This window comes from Triplophysa dalaica, chromosome 22 (genome assembly GCF_015846415.1).
Source record: "Triplophysa dalaica isolate WHDGS20190420 chromosome 22, ASM1584641v1, whole genome shotgun sequence".
In the NCBI taxonomy this organism is placed as follows: Eukaryota; Metazoa; Chordata; class Actinopteri; order Cypriniformes; family Nemacheilidae; genus Triplophysa; species Triplophysa dalaica.
In genome coordinates this window covers 18,025,270-18,037,658 of record NC_079563.1, presented here as the reverse complement: position 1 = coordinate 18,037,658, position 12,389 = coordinate 18,025,270, and the positions used below count along the sequence as shown (strand labels likewise).

Sequence of the window (12,389 nt, the reverse complement as noted above, 5' to 3'; positions counted from 1 at the left end):
CTATTTGACAAAATTATTTAGCAAAAGTCAAACTAAGTTTGGTTCAAATATACCAAAACTTCACAGTATTTTTTTATATCAGTTTTATGAGTTATTAATGTCATCTCTTGTTTTGGGCTACAGTAGTCATTCTTTCGGCTCTTGATAAGTTTTGATCATGTATTCTGTATATTTGCCAAGCGTTTAAAAATCCGAACATTTCTGTTGGGAATATAAAGATGTTTTCAGATGAAATTGTTCTCTATAATATTTCTCGAGTTTCTGTTTGGAGCAAAACGTCATATGCAGCATCACAGTATAAGTTAGTCCTTTCAAAGTCTACTTGAATCAATTTATCATAAAAACGGCGTGAAGTAGGACTTTTTTTAACAAATAATGTGTTGTAGAATCTTATCCTGGAGAGTGCTGCTGTATCTGTGATGAATTCCTCGGGTATGATACTAAAAGTGCAAATGGAAATGGAGATGATAAAGCCATCAGCAAGGTTTCCATCTGTGCCTTTCTACAAAGGCTGTAATTGTAATGCTGTGTGAAGTATGTGTGTCCTTGAGATGAAACATCTGATGGGCTTTTTCTGTTCTCACGCAGGTGCTCACCGAGTCACTGTGAACATGGGGGAAATTGCTCTCAGTCGTGGAGCACGTTTCACTGCGACTGCTCCGGCACGGGCTACAGCGGAGCGACCTGCCACAGCTGTAAGACAATCTATACACAGTACTAGCACTATCTTGAATATAAGACTGGAGAAACGTGTCTTCGTCAAGCATTTGTTGTGGTGTCTTGAATGAGACTGTTCTTAATAGCCTGGCGATTTTTGTTAGATTTTGGACAAACCTTAGTGCACACAAAGCTACAATATTATTTATAACCTGTGAATTGATGAAAAAACATAATGCTTTGCACACAATGATGTGCTGATTTTATAGCGGACACAAAACACATAATAATTCATACATTTTTGTCGGCCTTTTTCGATTTTTTTTGTTCTGGTTGATTCTTAAGAGTGCGCAAATGAACATTTTTTTATTTCTAGGAAAATGTAAAAAAATGCTAAAATGTTTAACCAAACCAAACCAGAAAAACTTTTGAGGTTAATTTCGGTCAAATGTAAATGAGTCATACATGTGTCTCTTCACACAGTATATAAACATATATTAATACAGCATTTAATTGTAAAAAAAATGATAATAGTTTGAAATACTATAAAGATATTAAATAATAAATAAAGAATTTTAAATAAATAATAAAAAGAATAATCCTAAAATAAGCAGTTTTGAACTGTGAAATGTACAGAAAATATAAATGCACAATATATGTTTTTATTTTAAATAAATTTTTTAACTACCTGTTTTACTCATTTTTCTAACCACTTCTTTCTTATTTTTCGTTTTATCTGGGTCAAATGAAACAATACTCCAATGGACTCAAGGTCAAATGCTTATTAATGCTTTTGTGAGTTTTACTCGTTGGGCTTTACACCTCCCATCTGAAGTGAAATGGCCGCTTTCGTCGACATAAAATATTTCGAGTGAAATTAGGCTCTTGTCACTCAAATGTTTAATAGCCGCAGCCTTGAAGACGGTCACACGTGAGTTATTTTAAAGTGTAAGCGCTATTGAGAGGGACTTTATACTGTAGCCCTGTAATTAGATGGCTGTCAGTCATCTCTGCATTTACAATATATCTCCAATCTTCAGTTTCACCGCTTTATACATTAGCTCGAGTTATTCTGAGGCTCTTTCATGTGGAACAATCCAGATCAACGCTTAATAGAGACGTGATCGTGGAGTTAATATGTCGTCTTTTCATCTTTGATAACAGAAGCAGCGATTCTGCTCATGATTGAGTTTTTAATAGTATTGTTCTCTTCAAGCGTGTATACAATTGAGATGCTATAAACTCACAAATCGGAGACTTGCAGGACACAATTGGCCTTGAGTATTTATTTAAGGCTTCATAAATGAATTATTAATCCCACGATTATAATCCGTGAATCTAATTTTGTAAATGTTTTCTGTCCTTTTGCACTTCTAAAGTTGAGACTTCTTTGGTGTATTTAGGCGCAACATAATAAGATGAAATACAACAGTCTCTGAAATTGCAATTCTGGGCTTGTGGCCAGGTTATTATTGAGCTTCATTACTTCTCATAATCCCAAATCTGTCCTCAAATATAATTCCCATCCGACTCGTGTGTGTATAAAAAACGAAACAGATTGCGTATAGGTTTTAATTATTTCGCTCATAAAGGAAGCAGCTTTCCTGTGAAACCTTCAGTAATCCATTTTCTCCCTAAGCACACACTTTAATAGATAGTTACTTTCAGATGTTTGCTTACATTATGAATTCACAGGCACAGAACAGATGCAGATAGTCATAATTAAAGAGGCGACGTTCAGCTCGGCACATACAATATTTATGATGCCTCACTTTGAGCAAAGCACACCCATCATCTCATAATACAAGATGAACGCTCAAAATTTTGTTAACATGGCGTGTCACAAGGAAATTCTAGAATTAATAATGAATATAGTGAATATTTGCTTTAACTTTGCCATTTCCAACAATCCTTAATAAATTTCACGGTCATTTAAGTTAACAACAAAGATAAGAAACAGATATTCGCCCCAAAATAAAACGCTTTACTGGTTGTTGGTGGTGAGGAGAAATCTAGCAGGTGTATTTGATTGATTGAAATCCATTCATCTGAGTAACAAAGCAGACGATTGCTTTAGTGACATCAATCACACCCGCTGTGACATCATAAACTGTCTACATGACTGAAGATCGGGTTTCAGGAATAATGTGGTGTTGAATTTGAAAGCTTTCTTCATTTTGTCTCATTTTTAAACATGAGTTTTTAACATCTAAACATCCACAAACCGATATATATTTACTTAAAATGACATTTCATGCAGGGTGTGATGTTGCTGTGTGTGACTGAAAGCAGTCTGCCAAGTTGTAAAGCTGAAAGACAAGAAAATGCTTTTTGCTGGAGTAAGAAAAATAATCTGACTCAAAAAGAAATACAAGATTGTTCACTGTTTCTTACACCACTGACAACATATTTTTTCAGTTTTAGCAAAAGCAAAAGCTAGATTTTATTGAAATCAAGATGTCATTTTGCTTCCCAAGTAAAAACATATTGTTTTAAGAATGTTTCAATGAATGTGTTGGAAAAGAGCTGTTGTTGTTTTTTTGTCTCAGTATTTCATTTATCAGCACAGAATTCGTGTTGTTTTGTAGCTAAATGATTATATATTTGTATATTCCTCCCCTAATGGCAGCTCTTAAGCGAATTGATATGCTAATTGTTTTCGTGTCAGATAAGCACTAGTCTTTTAAAGAGAATACTATCATTTGGTTAATTCATTTATAACGATAGTGTCCTCATAAATGACTGCAGATCTTCACGAAGCTTCAACTATCGGAATTCATTTTAACAAAGATCTTTAACTTGAGTTCAAACTCTTTCACCTCTTCGTGTTTTACATTTGTGAATGCACAAATAACGTTGTTTTGTCGGTTTTTGAGCTGTTTGACGCGCCACATTTTAACATGTTTTGTGTGAACACAACCTTAGTCATTATTTAGAAAGTTAAGTGTTAATTACCCTTATTTAAATGTCCTATGTCACTTTCAAAATGAATGTTATATTTACATCTCATTATGCCCAGCCAATGGTTTGTGACATGCGTTTTTGTTTGTGTCTTAAAGGAACAGTTCGCATAATTGTCATAAACCTTGATACTCATATTTTGATCTTCGAGTTTAATTATTTTGAAATGAATTTGTTTGTTCTGCTGTTTGTTTGTTCTCAGCTATTTATGAGGCGTCGTGTGAGGCGTACAAACACAAAGGAAACACCTCTGGATATTATTATGTAGATGTGGATGGAAGTGGCCCCATCAAACCTCAGTTAATCTACTGCAACATGTCAGGTAAATATCACACGGCGCGTCCAAAGCTGTTAAATCCCTTTAAACACTCGGTAATTAGAAGTTTAATCCGCTTCTTTTCATCGTTCACGCACCGCGTCACACCCCACAGGGGATGTCAGCTGTGACCCTCACCAAAATAAACTGAAAAACACTTTTCAACACAAACTTCTGACGGATCAGTGTGGCTGCAAAATGAGTTTCTTACTAAACATTTTTGTCTTGTTAGCATTACTTTGTTTTTCAAAGTAATGGAATCAATTTATTTTTTTAGTTTTGATTTTAGTGTTATTTAGTTTTAATAATATTTGAAATTATCTTTTAGTTTTGCTTTTTTAGTTTTTATGCAAATTTTTGTTAAAGTTTTAGCCATTTGTCATTTTATTTTAGTAATTTGTTGCAGTGCTTTAAACTTAATTCAGTTAATTTGTAAGCAATCATTTTTCATTAAGGTTAATATTTGATTTTATTTAAATGAACAGAAACGTTACTTGTATACACTGGTATACCAACTCACGAACCACCAGGGGTTCGCAAACCCCAATTGGGTAAACTCTGCATTTTTAACCATACAGCCCAACAATGAACCATTTAGGACCTTTTTATAGTGTACATGGTCTCATTTTGGCCTTCACATCTTTTCGTTTTCTCCATGTCTGCAGATACGGTCTGGATGGTGATTCAACACAATAACACAGAGCTCACCAAATTAAGGCCGTCCTCCGGGACGAATCAGCATTTAGCTCACTTCAACTATTCCGCAGACGTCGAGCAGATTCAGGCCATCATTAACCAGGCTCGATACTGCGAGCAGGAGCTCTCATACCACTGCAAGAAGTCACGCCTCCTGAACACACCAGGTAAGCCCTTATTATGAGGAATATCGATCGCCCCCCTCCCTTAAAGGTCAGGCTTATTAAAATCACGCTCCGTCTGCAGAGAGACGGCGAGCTTAAGCAAACAGCGCAAATTGATTGTTGTGCGTTTTCATACGAGCGTTTTTATTCTGAGCGTGTTTATTAGGCGCTCATGCTGTCATACTGAATTAATTTCATTAAAATTCACCTTTAGGTGGATTAATCATTTGCATTGTAACCTCGTAAGTGCCGCCCTCGTGTTGGTTTTGTTTGTTTGTGTGGGTTTTGTCATGGACGGCCTATCACGCATGATAATGGTTCTCGTAGCCCTTCAAATTAACGCGGTAATTACCGCCCATTAGCTGTTTCTCTGCAGCGGGTCCTGATGGGAGCAGTGTCGGCTGTGAAGAAGAGATGTTTCAAATGTCAAATGAAGAGTAATGAGAAGTCTTGGGTTTGCTTGAGCCAAACCTGAAAGTAGATTACTAAACAACATTCAACCCCGATTCAAAACCACTTAGACATTTCTCAAAATATCTTCTTTTGTGTTCCACTGAAGAAAGAGTTATACAGCCTTTGAACATGAGGGTGAATAAATTATCATTCATTTATTTAGTTTTGGTGGGGTGAACTGTCCCTTTAACGGCGTGTCTACACCGGATGGAAGTCTCATGTGCTATGAAAGAGTGACTTCATTGCAGTGACATCAGAGCGATCCACTTGTTGTCATGATAAACGGGTTGTATGTGTCTTGTTCTTGCAGACGGCTCTCCCTTCACGTGGTGGGTGGGCAGGTCAGGTGAGGCACACATGTACTGGGGCGGAGCGGTTCCCGGAAGCCAGCAGTGTGCATGCGGACTGCAGGATAACTGCGTTAATCCTGAACATTTCTGCAACTGCGATGCAGACAGCAAGGAGTGGTACTGCACCCTTTATATAACACAACATGTGTATTTTGTTTGTATTCCTTTTCACAATATAGACACTTGATCTTGTTCGAGATTATAAAATTGAGCAAAACTGTGAATATTTTAGGGACATTTGAATGCATTTTTTATTTGGCACTTCAACGTTTCTAAAGGCCTGACACTCATTTCTGAGTTGTTTCACGAGCGTGATAGTGTGACTGTAGCATCTCTTATTTTAATGTCAAGCAGATTACATCAGAGTGATTCGTTTTGGGAATCAGTTCAAATTGATTCAGTGAATCGATTAGAAAATCTTATTCAACAGCTTGTCTGTGTCATTGCTCAAAATGTTTTTTGTGTACATTTTTTGAATGTCGGCAATTCAATTGTAAATATTATGTTAATTGCCATGGAATAAATTAGGAAAACACTTTTAAATTATTTTCATTCGTTCTGTATTTTGGCAAAATGATCTACCTTGCAATGATGCAAAATTGTGATAAGCACCATCAAAATATATTTGAATTGCATTGGATATAATCATCCAACAAAATTTGATTGTCTTAATCTGTTTAAAATCTTGATGTTGATGTCACGTACGACATGTTACACAGTTTAAAGTGAATTGAAATGTCGTTTTAAAGGTCCGATGATTCGGGTATGCTGGCACATAAAGAACATCTGCCAGTTCTGGCTCTTTCTGTTGGTGACATCAGCAGACCCGGTTCTGAAGCGGCGTATAAAGTGGGACCCCTGCAGTGCTCCGGTGACAGTATGTACCATCCTCCTCTTAATATCAGTCACTCACCCTGTTAACCTGTCCCGTCATCCAGTCATCTTAAGATCCTGTTCCGTGCATGACATCGGCATGTTTAAAGAGAATGATGATGTAACTTTATATAACCGTGGCACACTTTAAACGTTTTCCAGATAACTTCTGGAACGCAGCGTACTTCAACAAGGAAACATCATACCTGCACTTTCCGACGTTTCACGGCGAGCTCAGCGCGGATATCTCCTTCCTGTTTAAAACCAGCTCTTCCTCGGGGGTCTTCCTGGAGAACTTGGGAATCAAAGACTTTATTCGGATCGAACTGAGCTGTGAGTGTGATCTTCTGTGTACTATATTCAAGAAACCCCTCATGAATATCATCAGGTTATATAATAAATAGGGTTGGGACGATATATTGTGTCATTTTTTATGCTTTTTCAAATGCACGTTATAAACGATTCAATCTCCTTGTGATTTTAGATTTACATTTACATTTACATTTAGTCATTTGGCAGACGCTTTTATCCAAAGCGAATTACAGTGCACTTATTACAGGGACAATCCCCCTGGAGCAACATGGAGTAAAGTGTCTTGCTCAAGGACACACTGGTGGTGGCTGCTGGGATCGAACCAGCAACCTTTGATTCACCAGTTCAGTGGTTTAACCCACTAGACCACCATCTCCTGAGATCAAGCAGTACTTCTCTAATTAAGAGCCGTAGTTCAGGGAAGAGCTGTGCATTAAACACAGAATTGAAGCCTGATATATATCATCACAGCCCTAATAATAACCACCCAAAAGCATCAATATTTGGGCATTTGGAAACCAAACCCATAACCTTGATGTTGCAAGTGCCTCAGGCTTTACCATTTAAACAACACATCCAAAGAAATGGTTTAAATTATGCAAAACAAAAGTAGGTATATAAGCAGATTTTTTTGCAGTATGAGTTTTGTGAGATTTTGGCACCTTTTCTAACAGACTTGTATAAATCAGGACGATGATCGCACGAGCTTATCGCCCGCACTTTTCGAGATGTGTTTCGACGTTCCAACCCAAGCGGTTTTCACTGCTGATGAGCCGAGTGAATGTGCAAATTCACTCCCTGACGTAGATGGCGTTTAATGAAAACAGAAAAAGCCCGGTACACAAGGTGGCGCTGCACCACTTTATGCTTCTGACACTCGGTCGGCCAATTTTTAACGCGGCGCGTCAAACCAAAAATGTGAGCCAGAGTAGTTTTTATCAATGGCTTATTTACGCCTGCTGTTTTGCGCGTCAGTGTGCACACTCACATTGGCGTCCTTTGTTTTGTCACGAAGCGTTAAACGTCGACGATAAACGCGCACGATTATCGTCCCGGTGTGAACCAGCCTTAAATCCTAAATTACTTTAGTGCAAAAACAATATTTGCATATCATAGTAGTATTTGTTGCACTGGCTTCAATACATTTTGATATAAATATTATAATAATATACATAATAAATTAACATTAATAAACTATTAGGTCAAACAGATTTGACTGATAATTTGGAATCAAATGTCCTAAAAACACTGTCACAGACATCTTTCAACTGTATGATATATAACCGGGATGTATATCTAGAAAATGTTGAATTCGAATCTCAGCCAAGAATCAAGATTTGATTATCTTGCGATTAAGTCGAGCAAATGCATTGCCAAACAGATAGTATGTGTGTGTTTGTGTGTCAACATTCCTGCATACTTGTTTATTTGCCAAAGGGAAAATACAGGAGAAAAGCTGTCAGCTGAATATATAGACATCACAAAATGGTTTTCTCCAGGGAAATTACAGCATTGTAGATGTTGAACCAGATTGTAGAGACGTGGTCTGCTGTTTCCTCTTCTGCCAAGCATACATCACTCCTGCTGTTACACTTAATGACCAAACCCCTGACCCTCAGTGTTCATTTGAACACAGTTCTCACACTAACGCTGCAGAAATAAATGTTTCCATTTACTTATGTAAGTAATCGAACACGATAACTATTTTATAATGATAGCTATATTAGTGTCCAGACTAACGCTCCACCCGACCCCTGTAAGATTCACATCTATGTGTGTGTGTAAGTATTTTATGACACCCTTCTCCACGTGGTCTCTGCATGTTTAACCGCATGAGAGAGCGGTTAAGATCTTCTCCTGTAATGATCTCACGTGATGGATGAGAGTAGAGAGTGCAAGACTCTTACAGTGCCCGGGTGCTTGTTCCTCCATAATGACAAATCCTTTGGCTGGAGGAGCTCAATTAACCTCTCATTACGTTCATAGTGAGCCCGGGCACCTTTGTGTTGGATGTGATCTCGGAGGAAGTTTCGTTCAAAGCAACGGACAGGAGAACCCGTGCCATTGAGATCTGAGCCGTATTGCATGGTGATGCTGGGTTCACACCAAAAGCGAATTAAGCGATTTGCGCCAGTAAATTACATAAAAAGTGCAAACTATAGATGCAAACTATAAACGCACATCAATCTTGTCTTCCGTGCAAATCGAAAATATTTGTCAGCTAGCGTAACTCACGTGAAAATAACAAACTTTTCCAGGGAGTAATAAAGATTGTTCGCATTTGGTGTGAACCCAGCATTAGCAATGAAGATTTCATCAATAACAGTAATGCTGTAACTTGCCAAACCTAAAAATCGTGATTTTTTTTTCGGAAACTCCTTTGAAAAGTAGCTCCTAGCTAGAAGCATTCTGTATTATTCTGAATAAAACAAAGGCACTTTTTCATCCCAAAACCTAGAAGGTTTATTCTTATACCAAACGGTAGAGAAGTGTGTGCTGTTATGTAGTTCAACGTAAAATTTAGCCAGTTTATATTTGTATGTATAAATGTCTCATTTATTCCATGTACTCTAACTGTAAGATGCTTTTGATAAAAGCGTCTTCTAAATGCATGAATGCAAATGTGTTTAAAAATAAAACTGAGCTCTATTGAAATATAATTATAGTAATAGTGTACCCAAAAAATAACATTTCTTTCTTGATTTACTAATCCTCATGCCCTACTAGATGAATATGACTTAATTTCTTCAATTCAAAACAACGTTTTTCTTATACGGTAAAAGTATAAAACGAAAGGGTTTAGGTATGTTAGGATGTTAGGTATATGTGAGAGCAAAAATTCATACTTCAAGCTTATTTAGCATTATTGAAACCAATAAAGGGCTCAGTTCAAATATGACGACACACGATAACTTGATATCTCATTGGTTCTTACATGTCTTGTGACTATTGTCATGTGATATTTGTCACTAGGTGTGAGAACCAATGAGACTTGAAGATTATCAGCATCTCTTACGGGTTTCCATTAGGACTGTCCCGATATCTGATTTTCACTACATGGTTATCACGGACGAATAATTCACGTTAACAATATTATCGCAATATAGTTAAATGCTTTTTCTGTCATATTCATCTTTAATTTAATTTATTTATTTGTATTGACTTTTATTTGCTCTTCGAATCAATAATATTAGCAAAATTTAAACAGACGCTGAATTATTTACGATATTACGATAAGTGGAGAGTTGGCGCGTTGTGTTCATACCTATGGTTTTCCTTCAGAAGACATTTATAAACCCAATTGAGATGTTTTGATGTTTCAACAGTTTGGGACATGAACACAAAGTGACAAATATTGTTTTATTTTGAGAAAACTTTGGGTTCAATTGAACAGAGAAGGTAATATACATCTGGGATGGCATGAGGGTGAGGAAACATGAGAGAAGTTTTAGGTGAACTGTTACCTTGCATTAAATAGCATGAACCTCATAGGATATTTTTACCGTGCTTTGTCGTCATTGGAGTTTGACAGCACCTGTTCTCATTCACGTTCACTGTATGGAAAAAAGTAATGGCGAACTCAAACATGAGGGTAAGAAAAAAATGCTGTATCTTTAAAACGCTCTGACACTTGATGCGAGTTGTGCACAAACAGCTCGGCTCTTACAATGTCATCAGGTGCGACGACGTCTGCGTTTCCGAAAACAACTCGCCTCGTTTATGTGGCATATTTCCCACACAGCGGTGGGTCTGGCAGGACGGTTTGTCGTAGTGCTCTCTGACTGTCAGCTATGGCACGTTAGATGTGCCGCCGGCTCGGAATAATAATGAGGTGGTAGCACAGCGTCAGCGTTTCACAGGGGCTGTTTTTGTCTTCAGAAGAGCCTGATAACACAAGGCGTCCTCACTCAGAGGTCTTCATTTAAATCTTGTGAAAGCCTACAGATGGGACAGCATGCCGAGCATGAATTTGGGTTGAAGCTGTTACATGTGTGACAATTGAAGAAGAAACTGAATTGCATTATTACACTTTATGAAGAAAGTAGCACTTTCCCTGCAAAAGTCTGTTCTAGGGTGTTGGTAAGATCTTCTGAATGGTTTTAAGTTTGTTATTGTGTGGTCGCTACACCATTGTTAGGCTGGTTTCTCAAATTCAACCCCATGTTATTGTGAGAGCTTCTTACGAAATTTGATGGAATTGCACAATTTTAATGTAAGTCTATTTAAAGTTTTGCCTTAAGAGCATTTTTGTGAATCTTACCTCCTAGCTATAGATACAACCTTTAAAGATTTTTTGGGAGGGGCCATTGTTGATCTTTAGTTAGAGGGATAGTTCACCCAAAAATTACAATTCATTTGCTGACCTCCGAGACCTTTCAAATCTGTATAAATGTCTTTGTTTAGATGAACACTGAGAAAGATATTTGGAAGAATCCCTTTAACCAAGCAGATCGAATCCCTTTAACCAAGCAGATCTCGCCCCCTATTGACTCCCATAGTAGGATAAAAACAATGTTAGTCAAACTGTTTGCTCTCCAACATTCTTCAAAACATCTTCTTTTGTGTTCAACAGAACAAAAATAATGATAAAGTGTTTTTTCCTACTATGCGAGTCAATGGGGCCCGAGATCTGTTAAACGTTTACAAGCATTCTTCCAAATATCTTTCTCTGTGGTCATCAGAACAAAGACATTTATACAGATTCGGAGCAACTCGAAGGTGAGTAAATGATGACAGAATTTTCTTTTTTGGTTGAAGTATCCCTTTAAACACTGTCAATCTCCGTGGTGAGAAGATGCGACAAAACTTAAGGATGCGAAGGATGTTCAGCACGTTCTCCTGGCATTGTTTTCAAACTATCAGATATCATCTGCCACAACAGATTTTTACATCCTAATTTTGCTTGGAACGCTGCAGCTGTATCATTTCCACATTAACAGAAATGGCTGTATGAAATTCATCAATCAAAAGTGTGTTTCTCTTCACAGCGCCAACAGAAGTTGTCTTCTCTTTCGATGTGGGGAACGGTCCATTGGAGGTGAAGGTGGAGACGCCCTTGGCTCTAAACGACGACCGTTGGCATCACGTGAGAGCCGAGCGGAACGTAAAAGAAGCCTCGCTGTATGTGGACCATTACCCTGAAGCGGTCCAGAAAGCCCCGGCTGACGGACACATTCATCTGCAACTCAACAGCCAACTGTTTGTAGGTAGGAAGAACGTTTATCTAGAAGTTGTGACTCTTGTTTCTCTTAATCAACAGATTTGTCGTAAAGAAATCCGTGGTACTGCACAACTGGACTTTCATGAAAAATGTGCGAAAAACGTTTCATTTTTTCTTGGGTTCGAAATGGGTTTTCTTTTGATTCCGGACAGGTTTCACAAGCTTTGCTCACACGGTATCTTGATGAGAAATGTGTGGTTTGAATCGGGGAAGATTGGTTTTTGTAAAGCTTAATATTTTGTCGAGCCTGACAGACCACCTGGCAATTTAGACGTGTCGGTGGAACGTAGAGGAAATGAGGTGAAGTTTTCCAGTAAGTGTCGGGAAAAGAGTGTCATTATAGTTCAATCTTTACGGCTTCATTATGCCAGCGTTCAACTGCAATT

The 12,389-nt window shown here is 37.7% G+C and overlaps 1 protein-coding gene across 2 annotated transcripts in view; it reads left to right on the top strand.

Annotated features, from left to right (window-relative positions):
• The window catches only part of cntnap3 (contactin associated protein family member 3), a 69,679-nt gene that overhangs the window by 46,277 nt on the left and 11,013 nt on the right, over positions 1 to 12,389 (top strand). For both annotated transcript variants that reach the window (XM_056736994.1, XM_056736993.1), the window contains exons 11-17: positions 589 to 695; positions 3,821 to 3,940; positions 4,600 to 4,797; positions 5,558 to 5,714; positions 6,347 to 6,474; positions 6,633 to 6,803; positions 11,771 to 11,989. In XM_056736994.1, coding sequence (XP_056592972.1) covers positions 589 to 695; positions 3,821 to 3,940; positions 4,600 to 4,797; positions 5,558 to 5,714; positions 6,347 to 6,474; positions 6,633 to 6,803; positions 11,771 to 11,989 — 1,100 coding nt within the window. The remainder of the gene's footprint in view (positions 1 to 588; positions 696 to 3,820; positions 3,941 to 4,599; positions 4,798 to 5,557; positions 5,715 to 6,346; positions 6,475 to 6,632; positions 6,804 to 11,770; positions 11,990 to 12,389) is intronic.